The 22053-nt window shown below is 41.9% G+C and overlaps 1 protein-coding gene and 1 long non-coding RNA gene across 3 annotated transcripts in view; one reads left to right on the plus strand and one right to left on the minus strand.

Moving 5' to 3' along the window:
- LOC135981704 (uncharacterized) overlaps nt 1-6007 on the minus strand; it is a 66954-nt gene extending 60947 nt beyond the window's left edge. The window contains exon 1 of the long non-coding RNA XR_010598842.1: nt 5867-6007. This is a non-coding gene — a long non-coding RNA (uncharacterized LOC135981704). The remainder of the gene's footprint in view (nt 1-5866) is intronic.
- A 3646-nt stretch (nt 6008-9653) lies between these two features.
- The window catches only part of DSG2 (desmoglein 2), a 48908-nt gene continuing 36508 nt past the window's right edge, over nt 9654-22053 (plus strand). Inside the window, exon 1 of one of the 2 annotated variants that reach the window (XM_065585424.1) lies at nt 9654-9835. In XM_065585424.1, the coding sequence (XP_065441496.1) occupies nt 9791-9835 (45 nt within the window). In that variant the 5' untranslated portion in view covers nt 9654-9790. Of the gene's footprint in view, nt 9836-9893; nt 10043-22053 lie in introns of those variants that run through there. The other variant, XM_065585425.1, reaches the window with a different exon arrangement.

A 22053-nucleotide genomic window follows, 5' to 3' on the forward strand; every position in this document is an offset into this window, starting at 1 on the left:
TGACTCCCCTTGAAAATTAATGGAACATGTGCTCCAAAGTAACTTGGACTCTTGAAAAGCCCAACCACTGAGTAGGATGTTACTCACATGAGTAATCCCATCAAAGTTCACAGGAATACCCAGGGTGAGAAAGATTACCGAAAAAGATTGTGTAACTGTGCATCTGAAGAAGTGAGGTTTTTACCCACGAAAGCTTATGCTTAAAATCTGTTAGTCTTTAAGGTGCCACCAGACTCCTTGTTGTTTGTGTAACTGGGTATTCAATGAATCTTTCACCTAGGAAGTCTTGGCTATTCTATACCATTCTTGCAGTTTTTCTTCTTAATATATTTTATCTTTCATGTGTTATCTTTTCTAGCTCACTTCCACTCAATATTTGCCCAACTAGAGCAAACAGATCAGTTTGTGTTATAAATATGTCAAGAAAGAAAAGCATGTTGGACAGATGACAACAAAGGAATAATGCTGGACTCTGTGGTTTCACACATCGCTGGATGTAAGTTAACATTTCATTTCAAAGGCTGCACTGATGTAAAATGTGAAAAACAATAATGTTTAAAAGTAAAATTCCAACTGTAACAACTGATAGAATGAAATGCTGAGGTTTATGTAGATTTTGATTAGAGAGCATCTCCAGTACACAAAATCTGTCTGATGGCAAATACCCTTTGATCAGTACAGGAATAAGAACCTCCCCACAATAACAGTTTTTCCTGTCTCCTATCTAGATAATGACAGTATCTTTTTCCTTCATTCTCTAGTAGGACTCCAAAACTTGAAACCCTAATTGTGTCTTCATATATGCAGTTCTTATTTTAACTGGTATTTCTAAGCACACAAATTGGTCAAATTGTATTTCTTATTCAAATTGCAGTGTAATCAAGTTCTCTCAGATGAGCTAGTGGGCCAAATCATCCCATGGTTAAAAGTGCAGAAGGAAATCTCTTATTGGGTCACATCATGAAGATCCACCATGTCACTCTGTCAGGGTACTGGGAAGAGATCCCACTAGAAAAAGCCATGGAGTTTGCTGGCAAACCTGGCTGATCCCCAAAGATCTGCAAGGATTCTGACCTCCCAGTGGCTTTCATTGAAAACACACTATTAGGGACCCCTTCCAGCCACAGCTGCCCTACTGGGGTGGGGAATGTAGAAAAGATAAAACAAACTTGAGCTGTATGTACTTTCCCTATAAATCTCTACAGGTTTGAAGGGAGGACAATGTGTGTGTTCCTCCAGCCCCTCTATTCTCCCTCACTTTCCCCAAGGGTGGACTCAGACCCACAGAGGACATTCTATATGATCCAGAAAGTGGGTGGAAAGTTGCCCTGGAGATAGATTAATTCCCCCTTTTGCTTGGAAAAAATAGATCCACGTGTGGCGGCAATCCAGGCCATTATGGGGGATTTGGGTAAGAAAAAAGAATAAATTCAGATTACCACAAGGGGTACAAATTTCCTATACTCCCAGAAAATATTCAAATAAAGGTCCAAATTCTAACCTAAAATTTTCACCACAGAATCTAGGCAAGAGGATAATTTGGGGTGATTTTGCAGCTCAGAATAGTCTCTAGCAAAATCTTGATATGGCCACATTCTACCTAGCTGAAAGATAATGGATCTCTCTGCCCTCCACATTTGTACTCTCCTATCCTTAAAAGAAGATAGGATTTCAGACTAACTGCACAACTTCCAATGCTATCCACTTTCAAACACTGTTCTTTGCCTACTATTCAAATATGCCTTTTGGAATGGACAGCTTAGTTTCTGTAGTCCCTTCTGATGTGGAGCTACTGGGATATCTGAAGTTAGTAATGAAAAACTTACCATGCAAGTATCGGTATTTAATAGCTTTGGCATGGGACATTACAGGGATTTTTGCTTCATCAACTACATGCTAGTTATTATGTACTGCAGAGGAAAAGGGTGATCAACACTGTGCTCCTGTCTTCTCTTCAGACCACTTTCATTTCCTATCGATGGCTGTGTTCCCTAAGGAATAGCTTCCCTGTAGAGTTAACTCAGGTGATTGGCACCCAGGTCTGAGCACCTGAGTTAGCTTAGCCCAGGTGTGAGCAGCCACACTGCAAAGCCCTACCTGAGTTACTGTCTCCTCGCTGGTGGTGCATTCAACCATGTGTGTCACTAGGACTTTTGGGGGGCATGTCCTGTGTTTCTTTTGTGCTGCAGTACGCTGAGTCATTCTATATTTTTTCCCAGTGAATTGTGGGAGAATTTGTCTGACTTTCGTGGCACACGGGGAGGAATTTGGAGAAAGTACTAGAAGACTATCAGCACCTGAGTGGTTTAGTGTGCCTCTTCACTGCCAGATGGACAGATTACCAGCCCAACTGAAAGTGGAACCCAAGTTCTTGCCTTCATCCTCAGCCACGTAAGTTAGGCTGTGTTGCAAGCACCACTTACCTTGAGTGAGACATTTTTGAGTGTGGAACAGATGGGAGATAGGACCAACACCTGAGTAAGAATCTCGGCTAACTGCAGTTAAGACATACCCTAAGAGTTCAAGCAACTCCCAGGCTAATTAACTTGACACTATATGATATGCCCTCTCAAAATCTATGCAACACTTACACAGATCTCATCCTTGACCAAAGCACTTCCTGGTCTGTTGTCTCAGAGTGAAGAAGTAATCAGCACTTCTATGTCTCATTCAGAAGTAGACATGATTTTCATGTCGTCTTTCACCCAGGTGTCTTTCCCTTTTTCCTCTGCTCTGCAAGAACACCAGCTCTCTAACCTCTTGATTACTAATACTTTTGTCTGTCTCTTCATCCCCTTTTCCAAACTTACTATACAGTGAAAATATTATTGCTTGTTTTCAAGCCTTAAGCATTTTTTCCTGATCTCTAGGTACAGTTTTTTCAAGTCCCATGCCTTTGGCTAGGAATAGACTAGAAAAGGATTTCTGATAAATCTATACTGGTATAACTACTAGCAAACACTCTGAGTGTAAAGCAGTTTATATTGGTAAAAAGTGATTTAGGTAGTACAGTTTATACAGGTTCAGTGACCGTAATAAGGAATACCAAGAATTTTATATCAGTATAATTGAGCCTATACTAGGGTGTTTGCCAGTGTAGAAATGTCACAAAATAATCACCCCCTCACCCAATCAACATTGCTATACTGGCAAAAGTTTCTAGCATAGACATGGCCTTTAACACTAAGGGGGAAATCCTGCTTCAACTGGAGTCAATAGCAAAATTCTTACTGACTTCAATGTGAGCAGTAGTAATTTCCTCCCCTATTCAGGCTGCAATATGTTTGCAGAAGCTGTTTACTGAATAACTACAAAGAGTGAACTGATTTGTAAATATCAAAGTCTGTTTGTGAACGATTCACAAATAGAATAAAGGGATTGATTCACAACATATATGTCTATCAATAGCTTTAATTTAGCTTACTCCTTGCAATGTCTGGTTACCCTACCTGAGCTTGCCCAGAAAGAGCATCACTGTGGCCTTTCATAAAAGACATTTTAGATAACATACAAATCCATATCAAATGAGCTGCGTTGCTGCGCAGCTTGAAACAACAAATGAATTGTTCTGCCACTCCCTTTTCTGTACAGTGAAAGGGCCTTTCTTTTTCAGACTTTGATATGATGTCAGAAACCTGTGTTAAAGACAGGAATTTTGTCAGGTTTTAACAGTTTTGCCAAGCAAACAGGTCAACATGTTCAACACTGTTCAACATGCCAACTAAAATGTGTAATTAGAACTTACATAATTTAAATGAATTACAGTTAAGCAACTTTGCTGTACAAGGGAACAATCAGTTATCTATTAACACTCCTGCAGAGGGACTGAACACTGCCTTTCCTATATCCATGCTGCCCAAGCAAAAGCCCGATTCAAAATTCATTAAAATCAATGGGAATCTTTCCAGTGGGCTTTGGATCATGCCATGAAAGCCAAGTTCTGCATTTGGCACCCTGTCCCGTAGTATCTCCCTACAGCTTCTCCCTGAATTAGAGGTAAAATTTTCTAGAATCATCAGCAGCATTCCCTTTGCAGACTACCGTAATCACTGAGGCCAAAGGATCAGAGTATGGCACAGCTGCTGACATCTAGCTACTCCATTCTATCCATCAGTGCCACAAAATACAAGGGTGACAAAGAAAAGGGTGAGGAAACGGACCGTAATTATGACAGAGAGAACATAAAATAGGAATGGGAAGGAAGATAAGTGGGAGAGAAAAGAGACAGAGATTGAGTTTGAGAAGAGGTAGAACAGGAGGAGGAGGGAAATTATTTCAGCCAGTGAAAGAGAAATAAATACCCTGAATTTATAAAAAAGATCTGAACAGAGGAGAGACAGACAGGATCAATCAAATACAGTTTACAAACACAGAAGAATCAGAAGCATTTCTGTATGTGTCCAACTATAATCTGTTTAGTAGAAAGTAATGACAGTGAACCACTCTTCCCTGTCTGTACTTTATACTTCTCAACCAACATTCTCACATGGGCCCCAACATACAGGTATAACTTTGTAATTAATGGGATTACGCCTGCTTAAAGTTAAACATGCTTAATGGATCAGGGCCTTAATATGAAAAGTTTTTCTCCTAATCCTTGATATCAATTATACCTTTAAAAACTGATAATAATAATAATTAATTTTATACTTAGCCCTTATATACCATTTTCTATTAGTAACTCTCAAAGCACTTTACAAAGGAGATCAGTATCATTATCCCATTTTACAGCTGGGGAATCTGAGGCACAGAGATGTAATATTTAAACTCAATAGGTGTTAAAATTAGTGGCAGTTAGAAGCGAATTCTTGTGCAACCCTGTGAAATCTGGCCAATATCCTTTAATTGCAAATTCTTGGACAGATCATTGACAATAGTTACAAGAATAGTGCGGTAAGAATTTTAAAACAATGGAAGTAGAGTGTGATTTTAAGACAATGAAAAATATTCTCATATTACCTTAATATGACATACAATGAGCTTGGAGCATTTCATCACAGCTATACACTGGATTTTCTGCTGCAGCAGCCCTTGTTAAATACTGTATCTGTTCCATTTAATTTCTTGATTTTAAAAAAATCACAGATGATTGTCGAGTCTTTGGTTTCAACACTTTAAAGGCATTATAACAAATTTTCATTGATTTCATAAGGAAGTGGGTTGGACCCAGGATGTTTTAATCTACCCCACCCTCCCTCATCCCCATCGCCAAAAAAGAAATTAATCATATAATAGAATTGTTACTGTAGCTTTACTCAGCATAAAATGGGAGAGGCACTTATGGGTGATCACATGAGAATGTTTCACTGGAAGTACACAGGTCTCATTACTGTCACTCATAAGATGGCAGTGGATGTCCTCATAATAAATAATACTGTGACTTATTACAAAAATAATTTTTTTAATGAAATTGTGTATTTGTTGTTAAATCCGTATCAGGAAAATTATATGGATGTTTAAACTTTTAGAAAAGAATAGCAATTTAGGGCCTGCTCCAATGCTCATTGAAGTAAAGTAGAACCTCAGCGTTACGAACACCTCGGAAATGGAAGCTGTTCGTAATTGAAATGTTCATAACCCTGAACAAAATGTTATGGTTGTTCTTTCAAAAGTTTACAACTGAACATTGACTTAATACAGCTTTGAAACTTTACTATGCAGATGAAAAATGCTGCTTTTAACCACATTAAATTAAATGGAACAAGCCCAGAAACAATTTCCTTACCTTGCAAATCTTTTTTTTTTTTTCAAACTTTCCCTTTATCTTTTTAGTAGTTTGTTTAACAAGGTACTGTACAGTATTTCCTTCTTTAATTTTTATTTTATTTTTATTTTTGTCTGAGCTGCTGCTTGATTGTGTACTTACAGTTCCAAATGACTGGTCTGTTTGTTACTCTGCAGTTCTACTGTAATTGGAAAGACTTTCACTGGCTTCCATGGGCTGTGGATGGGGCTTGGTCATTTGTAGATTTCAATAATGAACAGGGTGTTATGCAAAGGAACTCAGCCTGAGCTGAGCTCAGCTTTGGAGCTATTTCCTTATTGTTTTTTCAGCATGTTTGAACTTTGAGCTTATACCAGATAGCGGAAGGATACAAACACCTGTATCCTTGTATAGTTTACCTGTATCATGTATAAACTGATTTCCTGGGCCATAATTGCAGACCAGTTTTAGGGCTAATGTTAGTAAAAGTGCTGAGATCCTATTGTAAACATTTGTCATTCTTGAATGGAAGAAGCAAAATAAGTGCAAATTATTATATTTTTTAAGGTGTATACCATGTCTTGGAGAACAGGACTGAAGCCCTTAATATTATCTGTATTTTTAATTGGGTGAGTTAAAGGTAGATTCAAAGCTCTGGGTATATTATGATTGACAGCCTAAGAGCTCCAGCATCATTACAATGTAGATGAAAGTATCTCATTATGTCAAAGATATGTATGGAAAGCTGGGAGAGCGAGTTTACAGCTTTCAGAGTAGCAGCCGTGTTAGTCTGTATCCGCAAAAAGCACAGGAGTACTTGTGGCACCTTAGAGACTAACAAATTTATTAGAGCATAAGCTTTCGTGGACTACAGCCCACTTCTTCAGATGCAGCATAAATCAGTGAAATTGAGTGGATGGTCATGTGGTGAAGGGACTAGGTTGGAAACAGATAAATGTGGATTCAGCTCCTTGATCTGCCAGATGTCAAATGTGAACTTGGGCAAGTTACCTCCATACAATAGGGATAATATTTCCCTATCTTAAAAGGAAGTTGCTATACAGTTAAATTCATAAACATGTTTAGGTATGTCAATAATGAATGCTATAAAAATGATAAACAAGAAATCAGGAAGTTCAGCGTTAGTAGTAACTGGAAGTATTTGCAGGAGCTTTGACTGACCTATGTGAATGTTCTAAGCATCACAAGGGCAGGTTCAGCAGAGGGAAGTTTCCGGGAGCACAGCTTCTGCATGCTCCCTGGCTCTAGCGGCTGATCTTTCTCTGGCTGGACTCAGGGGGACAAGAGTTACTGCTGCTCCCTGGCACCTCACTATTCCTGCATCTGGCCCTACTCCTACAAACACTCATGCATGTGATGTCAGTGAGATTACGCAAATAAATAAAGTTACACACTTGCCTAAGTGTTTGTAGGATTGGGGCCTCAATACTATACATGGAACTATTATTTTTAAATGATTTTAAATGGAAATGAAAAGGTTTCACTTTATTTTAATTTAGAAATTATTTTGATTAGTTGTAGAAATGTATTCCACTAACAAATGGTCCCAACAAATAATTAGCAGTTGCATCAAGGTTCCGCTTGGCTACATTAGAGAGCACACAAAAAAAAAAAATCACCAAAACATTTTGTAATAGTCTATTATTCAGCAAATGAAAAAGCTTTCCTTACAGATCTTTGACATGAGACACATTCATTTACATTGTAATGATGCTGGAACTCTTAGGCCATCAGTCATAATATACCCAGAGCTTTAAATCTTGGTATAACTCACCCAAATAAAAACACTGTATATAGATCATATTAAGGGCTTCAGTCCTATTCTCCACTGCAAATCTTAAAAATTATAAGAATTTCCACTTATATTGCTTCTTTCATTCAAGAATTACAAAACTTTAAAATAGGATCCCAGCCTTTTAGTAACATTAGGTAAGCCTCAAAGCATATTTGTGAGGAACAAAACTATTAATACACCCATTCACAAGTAGCTACACTTTGGCATAGAGAAGTTATGTTCCTTGACAAGTGAGACTGTTACTCAGTGGCAGAGCAAGGAATATAACACTGCATCCACTGCTCTTGGACATGTGGTATCACTGATTTTTTTCTAAGTAGCAAAATGATGTGCATAGAAAGGCAGCAGTAATTTCTATATCACTATTTCCTAAATCAACAAAAGTAAAGACATTTTGAGATAATGCTCAATTTATGCTCTGGCCTCAATTTACCATTTTGTGTCTAGCTATTGCAGTTGTTTCAAATGGAGTTATTTAGGAGATGCTGCATGTATAATGCAAAATGCTCCTGGGTGGCTATTCCTTGGAAAGAGTCCTAATTCTGTTCATGATATTACAATTGGTTGCTTCAGAAATGACGTGAAAAGATATTTACCACAGTTGAATCTGACCTGATCAACACTAATTAATCACCATCTAGTCACATAAAGGTGTTCCAATCCTTGTAAAAGTAGGAAGCATGCTTACCTTAATCTTTCCCCCTCATTGGGTATCATTAGGTTCTGGACTGGTCAGTGCTAATTAATCAGGTGGTATTGAGCAGACAGCAGTATCCGAAATGGATACAAAGGAAATGGCTTTCAGGTTATGGAACACAGATTAGGAGTATCAACATTGGCAGGTTGTGTTGGAGCAATTCTTTCTACTTCCCATGAGTCCAGGTTTTTACTGGGAAGCCACATTACTCATTAATGAAGGCTGCCTCTTTGTGAAAGGATTATCTGTAAAGCATACTCTGCTTGCTATGACTTGTGGTGCTCTTTCAATGGAAGGAGTCTTCCTTATATTTGAAATCCTCATACAAACACATGTTCAGCCGAAAGCTGCCCAGGGACAAAAGCATGACTCTGTATGAAGAATCCTTTATGAAAGATACCCTGCAGCGAGTGGGCAAAAGACTTGTGGTGTGAGAAGCAGATACACGAAACAATCAAATAGATCAACATAGAAAACAAGTAACATGGCCAGTTTTATTAGAGAAACTCAGTACTGACGATGGTGGGGATTTTTTTTTGCCCAGATCCTAATTGGGAAAAAAAAGTGGCTGCAATATAAAAAAAAAAAAGAAAAGAAAAGAAAAGAAAGAAAAAGAAAAAAAATGAAAAGTTCTCGTCCTAGAAAATCCCAGGAGCGACCAGACCTAGAGGATAAACAACCCCCTGATCCCTGTAAGTGGTCCCTCCAGGACGGGACGGAGGTATTGCCCCTGCCAGTGCTGTTGCTGTTGGGTGAAGGAACAGAGTCGGTCAGTGTCCAGGGCTGGCCAAGGCTATTCCCTTCCACGAGCTCCGCTGTGTGTGTTGTAATAAACCGAGGAGCATCCCTGGAAACGAGCCCGGGCTTGCTGGGACAGCAGGGCCTTCCCAGGTAAGTGGCTGCGTTGTATATGGCTGGCGCTTCCACCCAGGCACAAAACATCCCCTTCATTCTTCGCTCCGTGTCTCGCTGTAGGGAACAAGGGGCAGCTGTGGCACAGCCAGTGTTTGAGTTCACAGGTGTATCGCCGGCAGTTTGGACTTTGTCTCCCCTCCCCTATTTGTGGCTTCCCCCGACAGAAGCCCGAGCGAGGAGCGGTCCCACCAGGCTCAGCCGCGCCACGCGGGGGAGAGAAACACGTTCCCAGAGACACTGCTTCCAGAGACAGCAGCGGCTGCTGCTGAGGGGTCACCGGCAGCTTCCAGCCCCAGGCTCTGGTTAGCTCGCAGCCAGGAGGGAAGCAGGGCGGCCTCTGCCCCTCCCCTTTCCTGAAGGGCCCTGGGAGATATCACCCCCCCCCCCCTCCCCTTCTTCCAGCCCTGCCTCGGAGGAAGGCGGGATTCACCTGTCCCCTCCCCCCAGGTGTACAAATATCAGGCCAGCCTCCCGGCGCAGCACACTCCACCCCTCCGGGCTGTCTCCCTCCGCACACCGCGGCCCCAGTGTCTCAGCTGCCACAGCTGACGTGGGAAGGAATCCCGCCCCGGACTGAGTCTTGCCCGGGGGGCGGCTGCTTTGGGCACAGGACAGTCGGGCAGCGGGCGCCGGGGGAAAGCGGGCGAGCGACTCGGCCATGGCGCGGGTCCCGGGAGGGCTGGCGGCGCTGCTGCTCGTCACGGTGAGTCCCGGGGAGGCGGAGCGGGAGCCTGCTGCCGGAGCGGCTCGGCGGGGGCAGAGGGAAGTGTAGCTCCCGTGCGATCAGAGCCCCGCAGGATTGCACGGGGCCGAGCGGCACTTGGACCGCTTCCCTCCCGCCACGCCCGGCCCGCAGCCGCACCTCGCCCCGGCGGGCTGTTCCTGCCTTCAGCCAGCAGCGGTGGGAATGGTGAGCTGGGAACAGCCGGGCGTGAGCCCCGCTGCGTGTGGGGCGTTCTCAGCACTTCGTTCCTGGCGGGTTTGCACGGGTGCTGAACTGCGTTGAAACAAAAATAGTTGCCGAGCGGCCTGGGGTGCGTCTAGGAATGTGCCTGGTTGGCCGGAGCGGTTATTTTACTCCGTCTTCCAGCTGGTAAATGTGACCATTCCCACCAGTCACGAACACCTCACCCTGGCTGCTCTGCCTTCAGTGTTTGGACACGACTCTTAACCCACTGAGGCTTCCGTAACCTTGCCAGTCCTGGTGGTTTTGTTTTCACTTATCTTGAAGGGATACTGCTAGTTAAACAAAACTTTCCAAAGAAAGAACTCCTTTTACTGACGTTATTAATAGCTTAGGTTTGTTTTTTTAAAAAAAATCTCTTTTAATAAGCTAACTTACTTTTCAGTGGTTTTGCTGGCTGTTTATAGTCAGAGCTGGTTAGAAACATAATTTCCATCCTATGGAATCTTTTGGGGAGGGGAAGCTTGGGGAGGGGGAGAGGAGGATTTCGAAAATAATCCTGAATTGGGATGAAAAGTCAAAATTTCAAACAATGTCATGGGACTGTGCAGCCCATCAGGGGTGGAACTGGGTCAACTGGCCTGACTGCCTGCCTTCCATTGAAAGTTTTGATGAAATTGACACATTCCCATGGAAGATTTTGCTTCCACTGAAATCTCCATTTTCAAATGGAAAACTGTTCAGCTGAAATTTTTTTGACCCACTCCATTTATAGTTTCCTAAGCTTCAGACAGTAACAGCAAATTATAGGGATATCGTCAACTTAAAAGTCACCTTTGTTGGAAAATGTCTTACTCATTGTAGTACGAGTTACAATGGGTGAACTTACAAATTTTAACTGGTTTGACATTTTCACTAGTTTTACCATTATTCCTGATCCTGCAGGACAGACCATTGGCCTTTGCTAGACTAGGAAAAAGGTGCCTTTTCTCAGTTGTTCGCTCAAGCCATAGACTATAATTAAGGTGACCAGATGCCCCGATTTGGGGGACTTTTTCTTATATAGGTGCCTATAGCCCCATCCCAATTTTTTAACACTTGCTATCTGGTCACCCTAGCTATAACCCAACTTGTTAAAATCAAGCTAATGGTGTTAAACGGTGCCTACATTAGTGTCAGATGGGATATTCCATCAAATAAAGCTAGCTCGATAGAAAAAAGCACCTTTTTTCCTAGTGGCCCATCTGAGCAAGTCAGATTGGAAGATCAGGGTCATTTTATAATATTATTTAAACTTTATTATGTATCAAGAAGGCATTGAAAGGTTTAGAAACAATAATATATATTTAAATTCTACATGTCCTCTATCTTAGAAATATCAGGAATGTGATCTCTTCTCTTCCCTGTGTTTGCTGAAGGTATCTTTGGAAAACTTGGCGCTTAGTGGAAGGGGCTGGTGTGTTGAATCTGTAACAAAGAAATCTTTTCTTTCGACATTTTGTCTCTCATTTGAGTCAGTGAGGACTAAACAAAAATAAGAGTTTTAAGGAGTGGCTAAATTATGTTCCCAAAACATTTGTTCAAGTTTCACTTCCTTGATACCTGTGATGTCATGATTGTAAGATTGTAAGAGACATCCAGGTATCCATAGAGGGGGTTTTTGTTTGTTTATAAAAAACAGTATGACAAGATGTGACTCTTCAATGTGAAAACATTTGGTGGGGCAAACTTTCAGGCTTTCTTCATACATCCCAAGGAAGCAAATATGAGCTCTTTCCTTCCCCGCCTTTTGTTTTGTTTTTGTTTGTTATAACTTTGCAGGGCGAAAAGATAGTTTTTACAGATTTTAAATTTGGCCCCATGCTGTCTCTTTAATAATATTAGTTCCTGTCACAGTGACTTGTAATGGGAATAAAATATGGTGACTAGGTTGTCCCCTTCTGTGATGAAAGCCATGAGAGGAAACTATTTGCAAAGAAATCCTTGTGGTGATTCTTCCAACAGCATCCTGTCAGGCAGTGTTTTCTCCCCAAATCCAGAGAAAAGCATCACGCAGCCTGATGGATTTCCCCAAGTTTTTCCCAGTTGTAGAGTGATGTGTAGTGGAGTGTAAGCAGAGCCAAGGCTTCACACACTAGTCAGCAGAGTGTGCTAGCTATGCAGGAGGGAGAGGAGTTCTCTAAACCCACATAAGAATGTAGCAAAGAGAACATTCCACTTATACGGCATAGAGCTTGCTCTGGTTTGCTCTGCATCATCTCATCCCCAATAAAGGGCTGCCTGCACCTAGCTGGACCTTTGTATGTCAAAAGTTGAGGCTAGATTTTGATCTTACAAACATCAGTGTGAATGGGGAGTAACTTCACCACAAAAGTTAAGTATATTGGCACTTCCACCCAAGTAACTTTGGAGGAGTTAGTCTGTATTCACACCAGTGTAAGTGTATCTCTACACTCGAGCTAGAGGTGTAATTTCCAGCTCAGATAGATTTATGCACACTAGCTTTGATTGAGCTAGCATGCTAAAACTAGAAGTGTAGATGCAGAGAGCTGTGCGGTTAGCCCATCTCTTTGCCCACAAGTAAGTACCTAGGGTTCCATGCAGGATTGTACTCAGGACAGCTAATCACCTGCACTGCTATGGCCACACTTCTGTTTTAAGTGTACTAGCTGGATCAAAGCTAGTGTGCGTATTTCCACCCAAGCTATAAATCACACTTTCAGCTCCAGACATACAGTAAATGAGATCAGACTCTGACTCACGGTGTTTAAATGGAGGGCTTTGTTACAAGGGTGGAGTGTACTCATTCTCATCCTCCTGAATAGGTAATTTTTCTGTTAGCAATTCCCCAGAAAATAATTCTGAGCTTCTGAGTCGTTTAAGTGAAAGGCCTTCAGGGGTTTCCCTAGAAAATATGCTTCTGTTAAAGAAATCTTAAATTAACACTGAAGAGGCCTGTGTACTGTGATTTTAATTTTAGATGTTTATGTGAAAACAGAGCAGTACATTACATTTTTTACTACTGAAAAATCTTTACGCTCTACCTTGTGATGTATACAGTTTTCCTAATCCTCTGAACGCCTTTAATGCAAAGCAATACATTGATGTGAAAACAGAAATTCAGAAGTCAATACCTATTTGGAAACATCACTCTTCACTAACAAAGGAAGTGCCAATATTAAATCAACAGCCCTTTAAAAGTTTCTGCCAATAAAAAACAAACAACAAAATATCAGTCAATCGGATCAAATCTATGCTTTCAGCTCTTTAAATGAAAAGATGTCAATCCCACTTAGCATATTTAACTGTCTGGTGTTTTGTTTCTATTTTACTGCAATCCATTGTTTTAAAAGTATCAAGAGAGGGCACATGGTTATTTATACACTTCAGACATTTTATATAATACAATGGTTTGCAAAGGTTCCCTATCAGGGCACACCCTGCCCTGAGCCTCCAATCTAGTCAAAATCGACACAGGACTCCTCTCACCTCCCACTTAAAAATATGGGTAAGAGCAGGGTAATTTCCCTCTTGACACCTATTTGTGATTTCCCTGGTAGGTTGCAACCTCCATGGGGAAAACCAATGGCCAGGTTCTGTTCTCAGTGCATCCATGCAGTGTCACTGATTTATAAATAAACTTGTTCAGTGAAGATGCAAAAAGTTTAAGGAAGCAAATTGTCATACAGTTTAAGATTCCGTAGCTTCCATAATACGCATCCTTCATAGAACTTGTTCTCTCACTGCGTGTAACTCCATTGGCATGAACGGTAGTTATGCTGGCCTGTCAAATTTCAGAATATACTTTTTAAATATGTTAATATAAATGAACCATGACAGTTCACCTGAAATCAGAGTGACTAGTTCATTTGTGAACTCAAAGCTGTGATTCTCTGGAGGAGCCCCTGGGGGTCTTCGTTAAAAGTTTTCTACCAAATGGAAGAGATTCTTTGGTTGAGTTCCCTACCTTTTAATGAAGTTAATTCACCTTGTCTTTAGTTACAGCAAAATTACTCCTGCCATAGATGTTGCCCTCTTACTTGAGTGCAGTTCTGAGAAAGTGATATTGTTTAAATGGAAATTAATGGTTTCTTCAGTCCTGCACTGCTGGGAAATAGTTAATCACAGGGAAATTTTGTGGGAGTCCTACGTTAAAATATTGTTATATCACTAACTCAATGGAAATAACACAGGTATTTTAATCTGATATGATAGATAATGTCCGCATTAGCAAACAAGAATGTGCAATGTATTTGGCTAGATTTCTAGCAAGATATTTCGTATTATCACTACCTATAATATGACATGTTGCCTTTTGCTTTGAATTCTGTTACAGTACCTAATAGTCTGAATGGTAATGTTTGTATGTCATTCAAAGTAATAGTGTGAATAATAAATTACAAACTAGGGCTCCAATCCAGCATCAGGCTTCATGCAGGCAGACCTCCTGAACCCATGTAGATGCCCACAGGCATAGAACTCCATTTGTATAGAACAAACTTCAGGATTGGGGCTTAGAATGGTCAGTATGTTGATTAAAAATTGTAATTGTTACAATTACAATTTTTAAGAATATTGAGAGTTCTGGAGATGAATTTCAAATATAGAATCTGGTTTCATTTATTTTTGATAAAAGTTGGCTTAATATTAGTGTTACTTGAAACAACACTTTTCTGTTTGTGATTGTGAAATAGGCAAATGGTGTCTGTGGAGGATTGTTTCCTGTAAAACAAAGATTCATCCTGGAACAGACACTTCCTTGGGGTGGATACGCATCTTTCTTCAAACATGCTGGGGCTTGAGAGACAATGGGTCCATGGACACACTGGCCATGGTGCTAAGCGCAGGGAGACCATAACGGAAAGTGCTTTTAGGTAATGTGTCGGTTTCCTTAAACAATATCCTGTAGCTAAGTCTTGGCCACTTAGGGTATATGTACCCTGCATGTCCACAGACTCATGCTAGTGGAGCTCTCACTAGTGTGCTAGAAATAGCTGAGTAGATGACCCTTTGACATTGTGGCTTGGGTTCTGAAGGCCTCCCCCACCCAGTCTTCAGAGCCCAAGCTCTAGTCCGAGCCGCAATGTCTAAACAGCTATTTTTAGCATATTAGCTGAAGCCCTGCTAGTACGAGTCTGTGGACGTGGGCTGGGAGGCTCGCTCCCAGATGCAGTATAGACCTACCCAGAGGGGCATTTTTTGTAGTGACCTGCCAGATTTGATTTTTAATTCTAATTTAATAAAAATATTTTGTTTAACCAGCTTTGATTTTCTTTTGTCTTTTTTTCCTCTATGCTGCCAATAAAACCTGATCTAATTTGTAATGACTGGAATTGGGTGTGGTGACAAATTCAAGACAGTGCCAGGTGGAGCACCTCAGAGATAGAACGTGAAGTCTGACTACCAGGGAGGCTGAAGGCTTATCTACATTTGAAGCACAGCGTCTATATTGTAGTTTATATAGCTACAATATGAGCATTACCTACGCCAATAGGAGGGTTCTCACATCAGCATAGGTAATCCACCTCCCGAGAGCAGTAGCTAGGTTGACAAGAGTTCTTTTGTTGACCTAGCGTATCTATATGGGGACATAGGTCAACTTTACTATATCGCTCAGGGTTGTGGATTTTTCACACCTCTGAGCAATGTAGTTGGGTCGGTCTAATTTTCTAGTGCAGACCAGCCCTGGGTCAGGAGTAGCATAACCATGTATGCACCTACTCAAAGGTAACAGAGGTTGTGATCTCCGTCACCCAACAGTGCCAAAAAGGGGCTTGTGTAAACCATCAGATTCACAGGGAGAACTAAAACTCTCTCTACACTCAGAAAACCTCACCAAAACATTTAAAATGGTAACAAAAATGAAAAAGGTGTATGCTTTAAAAGGTTTATTAATGAAGAAATACATAAACAAGTTAAGATTCTTAATCATTATTGGCTTGATTCACCTAGGTAGCAAGTGGCTTCAACTCTTCTACTGGTTTCAGTGGAAACTGAGTATGCAGCAATTCTCAGAATCCTACCCACATGTGTGTAAGGATGATATAAACTTCACATTGACTTAAATGCAGTTTTAAAACAATCTGTGCTCATTGGTATGAGAACTTAGCACATTGTGGGTTTTTGTTTTTTTTTCATTTTTACTTAATCTTTAAAATGTATTGATTTAAAAAAAATCCTGTGGTGGGGATATTTTCAACCCTTCCCCCATTCCAAAAACATAAAAGCCAAACTTTAAAAAAAATAAGACATCTGAGGCAAACCTATGGTTATATACATGGGTTGAGTTTCATTTTACTTGCACAAAGCCCAAGCATTCAGGCTCTATGGAAATAGAATATAGAGCAGTTAAGGAGGAAAAAATCACATGAAGAGCACAGTGTGGATGATCTGCTGCTGATGTGGCAGCTATTCCATGTGGCTGCAGCCCCTTTGTATCAGTTTTGCAGGGTACTGGGGCTACTGGAACACTGCAAGCTCACCTCTCTCATTCATTCACATTATAGCCAATGCAGAGACTCTGTCTACAGGGTGTAGGAGATGCTCTCAACCTGAGGAGTTCTCATTCAGCCCTTCGGGGGGCAGCTGTAGATTTTAGAAGGCCTGGCACTGGCCCCAAGTCCAGGTTTCTCAAACTGGGGGTCAGGATCCCTCAGGGGGTCATGAGGTTATTATGTGGGGGGTCACAAGCTGTCAGCCTCCACTCCAAACCCCACTTTGCCTCCAGCATTTATAATGGTGTTAAATATATTTTAAGTGTTTTTAATTTATAAGGGGAGGTCGCACTCAGAGGCTTGCTGTGTGAAAGGGGTCACCACTACAAAAGTTTGAGAATCACTGCCCTAAGTTGTATTTGTCAATTTCGTTATTAGTTGTCGAGCTAGTGAAAGCATCAGCAAATGGCTAGCTAGGCAGCTGATCTGGAAATGCCTGCAAAATCTTATATGTGGACCTCGAGCCTCCTTAAAAATAAAAAGTGGATCCAAAAGATTTTTTTCTGTTTTTGTTATGCAATGGACAAGAAGAAGGTTAAATTTCTCATTTTAGTTCTTGGATAATCTCTCTATCAAAGGATTTTTACAGCCCCTTCTTGGCACCATCCAATACGCTGACACATGGAGCACAGATTTCACAGCACTAAGTAAAATCCTGTAAACACTTATGCATATGCATATCTTTATATGGCTAAATAGTCCCTTTGACTCTGATCCTGAGCCCAAGCCCAGCGAAAGCAAGCCCTCCATGCACAAAGTTAAGAACATGTGTATGTGTTTAGCATTATAGTCAAAAATTTGGACACATAAGAAAGAGAATTTTTGTGTTTGGAAAGGTCTCTAATCACAATGAGACTTAACTTCATTATGTCACAAGCTTAATTTTTTCTCAGTGATACTTGTAACACAAAGCAAATATGAAATATCTAAGTTTTAGAAATGCTGGAATTCTAGATTAATTTAATCCTTTTAGGAAAGCATATAGGACTAAATCTTAGTTTGATAAAACTCAGTAGGAATTTTGCCTTTGAGATCAATGGGACTAGGTTCTCCCCCATAAAGCAGTCATATTCTTCCCTTCAAACTGCTTCCTTGACAAAAAGCCAGTGATATGGCTTTTGATAATGGATGCTATTTGTACTGGAGGTAGTCTAAAGGCTCCAGTTGAAGATCAAGATCCCATGGTGCTAGGCATTCTGCATACATAAAGTAAAAATACAGTTTCTAACTCAAAGTTTACAATCTAAACGTATGAGACAGATGTTTGGAGGCTTTGTATGCATTTTTAATGAAAGAAAATACTGTCATGATTGAGGCATGCATTTAATTTTACTTTGTAACAGCCTACCCATATATCCTTCCAAGTGTACATTTTCTACTCATTGGGTGAAATTGTGACCTTACTGAAACCCGTGGGAAAAACTCCTATTGACTTCACTGAGGCTAGGATTTCATCCATCAAGTTTGTTTGTTTGTATGTTTCATATTCTGTCAGTGAAGTATATCGGATATCAGGAATGGTAACATACACAAGCCACTAAGTGAACACTTCAATCTCCCTGGTCATTCTATCACAGATTTAAAAGTCACTGTCATTGAACAAAAAAACTTCAGAAACAGACTTCAAAGAGAAACAGCAGAACTAAAATTCATTTGCAAATTCAACACCATTAATCTGGGCTTGAATAGGGATTGGGAGTGGCTGGCTCACTACAGAAGCAGCTTTTCCTCTCCTGGAATTGACACCTCCTCATCTATTATTGGGAGTGGACTACATCCACCCTGATTGAATTGGCCTTGTCAACACTGGTTCGCCACTTGTGAAGTAACTCCCTGCTCTCCATGTGTCTGTATATAATGCCTGCATCTGTAGCTTTCACTCTATGCATCCGAAGAAGTGAGGTTTTTACTCACGAAAGCTTATGCCCAAATAAATCTGTTAGTCTTTAAGGTGCCACCAGACTCTTTGTTGTTTTTGTAGATACAGACTAACACGGCTACCCCCTGATACTTGTCAGTGAAGTGTGATTTCTATGGGCTGCATGCTCATTTGTGCTGCAGCAGATTCTTTTCTTTGCAAACTAAACTGAAATTAGCAGAGGGGGTAAAAGGTTTTGCTCTACCTTGGGTTGCTGATCAAGCTCCCATTGAACACATTGGAAAGACTTCAGAATAACCAGATCAGGGCCTTATGGCTCCAATCCGCAGCCCTCTACATAACCAGAATGCTATTTGTTTGCTGTGTGTCGTGACCAAGGAGCAAGGAAGTTACACAAAGGGGAACTCTGCATCTCCATCCCTGTCACAGAGCTGAGGCTCCACACCAATCTCTCCATTGCAGTAGGGGATTAGTTGGGAGGGTAGTAACATAGCCAATGTGTCCACAAGATGGTTGGATATGCTAGACGATATGTAGGGTGAGTTACAGCAGGCCTTTGTAGGCTACTCTAGTGCTATGGGCACTGCCTTCCAATCATGGGAGAGAATGCCATTTCCTGACTCAGCTGCATAGTTCCCAACTTTTATTCACTTCCAGTCTTTTGTTCCTGTATTTAAAGTTTTTGTGGGGGTTTAAAGCGTAGGGAGATGTTCAGCTCTCTCTGTAGGTCCTGCCAGCATTTTTGTCACTGTTCAGGTATTGCGATTGCATCTTCTGTTACCCTTTAGTAAATGCATTGGTTGTTGCACCTCTCCCGATATCAGACTTCAGGTTCTTTCTTGGGGTGGCCACCCTGAATTTATACCCAATTTATGTTTCTGCATCCAGTTCCAGTTAGCACAAATTTAAACCAGTTTCACTGGCAGAATTATCCTTCAGGATACATATGACAGAAAAGCCCTCTTCAGGAACAGATTTTTGGTTCTTAACCTGAGACAACATTCAGTCCCATCTCCCAACAGCACCCACTAAATAGTGTGGGGAAAGAAATAAAGCTTCCTACAGAAGTTGAAAGAATAGTTGTAGAGAAACCGAGAGCAACTAATTCTGAATCTTCACAATCACCATTGCTGTGTACAGTATTAAATTGTTTGAATAAAACTTATAGTGTGTGTGTAGCCTTTTGTCTGGTAAAAACATTTTCCCTGGAACCTAACCCCGCCTATTTACATTAATTCTTATGGGGAAATTGGATTTGCTTAACATCGTTTCGCTTAAAGTAGCATTTTTCAGGAACATAACTACAACGTTAAGCGAGGAGTTACAGTACAATAGCTCTTAAATAACACCCTACACCCACTTGAAATCCATTATGTCTATGTAGACAAGTATGTAAGGTGGATTTAAAACCAGAAGAGAAACTACATTATATCACTATTGAAAAACCATAATTTCAGAGATACTTAAGACCCTGGAATCTGTTGAATAATTGAAAGGGAAGAATATGTGTGGACATCATTGATCTTTCCATGTTTTTTTGGGTAAACTTGATCTTTGGGTAAACTGACAGCTATAGTAGTTTCCTGCAACTATCCTTGAAAAATCTTATTGTATTAAGTGCAAAGTTTGTGTTATTTTGGGCCAGAATTGTTTGTAACCTGGAAGATGTGATATGAGGCCTGAGAGTTCAAAGGAATTTTGAAAATGTGCCAGATAATAATGGACATTGGGACAATAAGTGTAAAGTGAATTTCTTGAGAAATACCTAGGAAGAGATTAATGCAAATTTCTCCCACCTCTGGTAATGCAAAAATGCCATCTTTTGAAGCTTCACCCTGAGGAGTGAGTCGTTGTCTGCTGATTACCTGTTTCCAGAGGCAAGATCAAAGGCTCAAGCTGTGTAAAGAACAGCTGAACTTCCTGGCCTGGCTTCTCATTCTAAATCTGAGACAGTTATGAACTTGCCAGAGGAAGATGTGAAGGCCAAGACTATAACAGAGTTCAAAAAAGAACTCAAATTCATGGAGGAGAGGTCTGTGACTGGTTTCCCCTGGGGTGCCACCTGGAACTGGGTTTACCACTGAGCCCCCTGACCCACTAGCCTGGGCTACATTTAACACTGTACTGCTGTGACAAGCTACAAAGTCTTCCAGCCTGCACTTTCTCCAGCATACATACAGGTAGGCATACACCCAGCTGCAGTTACATGCAGATGCTCTGACCAGCCCCTGCATGGGAGGGCTCCAGCTAGAGTACCTCCCAGATCCTCAGGCACTTACCATCTCTGGAGTATGAACCCAAAATTATACCGTCTTGCGCTGCACAGGGAACTGTACAGCCTAAGCTTATAAAATTCGCCCCCTCCCTCAATGTGGAGAGGCATACGCAACAAGCTTTCTGCCCCCCAGTTATGATTTCCCCCACACTGGTTTAGCTAAAACAAAAACAAGTTATTAACTACACAGAGAGATATTAAGTGATTATAAGGGATAGAAAACAGATCAAAGTAGATTACCTAGCATAGGGTTACCATACGTCCGGTTTTTCCCGGATATGTCCTGCTTTTCGGCAATCAAACCCCCGTCCGGGGGGAATTGCCGAAAAGCCAAACATGTCCAGGAAAATGCCGGCTGGGCACTTCCCCTCCCGCGGCTGCTCTGCTCCGCTCCTCCCCTCTCAGACTTTAAGAGCCAAGCTGCCTGAGCCAGCACTACTGGCTTCAGGCAGCCCCCCCTGCCTCCGGCCCCCGAGCCGCGGGCCAGGCACTTCCCTTCCCGGGCTCCAGCTGCTCTGCTCTGGCGGCTCGGGGTCCGGAGGCAAGGGGGGCTGCCCGAAGCCGGTAGCGCTGGCTCGGGCAGCTCGGCTTTTAAAGTCTGAGAGGGGAGGAGCGGAGCAGCTCAGCTGGAGCCCGGGAAGGGAAGTGCCTGGCCGGCGGCTCGGGGGCCGGAGGCATGGGGGGCTGCCTGAAGCTGGTAGCGCTCAGGCACCTCGGCTCTGTTTAAGAGCCGGGCTGCCCGAGCGCTACCGGCTTCGGGCAGCCCCCGTGCCTCCGGACCCTGCGCCCCCTCCCGGGCGCTTCCCCTCCCGGGCTCCAGCTGTGCTGGGGAAGCGCTGGCCGGCAGCGCAGGGTCTGGGGGCTGCCCGGCAAACCATGAAGCCGGTAGTGCTGCGTCAGCCCTTTCCCCGTGGCTGGGAGTGGGAGGGAGGAGGGGGCGGAGTTAGGGTGGGGAAGGGGCGGAGTTGGGTCGGGCTAGGGGTGGGGAAATGGGCGGGGCCAGGGCCCGTGGAGGGTCCTCTTTTTTTTATTTATTAGATATGGTAACCCTAACCTAGCAAATAAAAAAGGCAAACTAAGCTTAATATACTAAATAGATAGGGTGAGAATATGCTATTCATAACCAAAGAGATGATACAGACATGATGCAGATTCTTAAGGGGCAAGCTGTACTTGCTTACAGCTTAAAATCCCCAGGGTGTTCCATTCACAGGCTAAAAATCACTTTAGCCTGGGTCCAGCACTTCCCCCAGTTCAGTCTTTGTTCCTCAGGTGTTTCTAGGAGTCTTCTTGGGTGGGGAGTCAATGAAGAACCCAGATGATGTCACTCTATTGCTCTGTATAGCTTTTGCATATGGTGGCAACCCTT

The sequence above is a fragment of the Chrysemys picta genome, chromosome 2 (assembly GCF_011386835.1).
Source record: "Chrysemys picta bellii isolate R12L10 chromosome 2, ASM1138683v2, whole genome shotgun sequence".
Taxonomy (NCBI): Eukaryota; Metazoa; Chordata; order Testudines; family Emydidae; genus Chrysemys; species Chrysemys picta.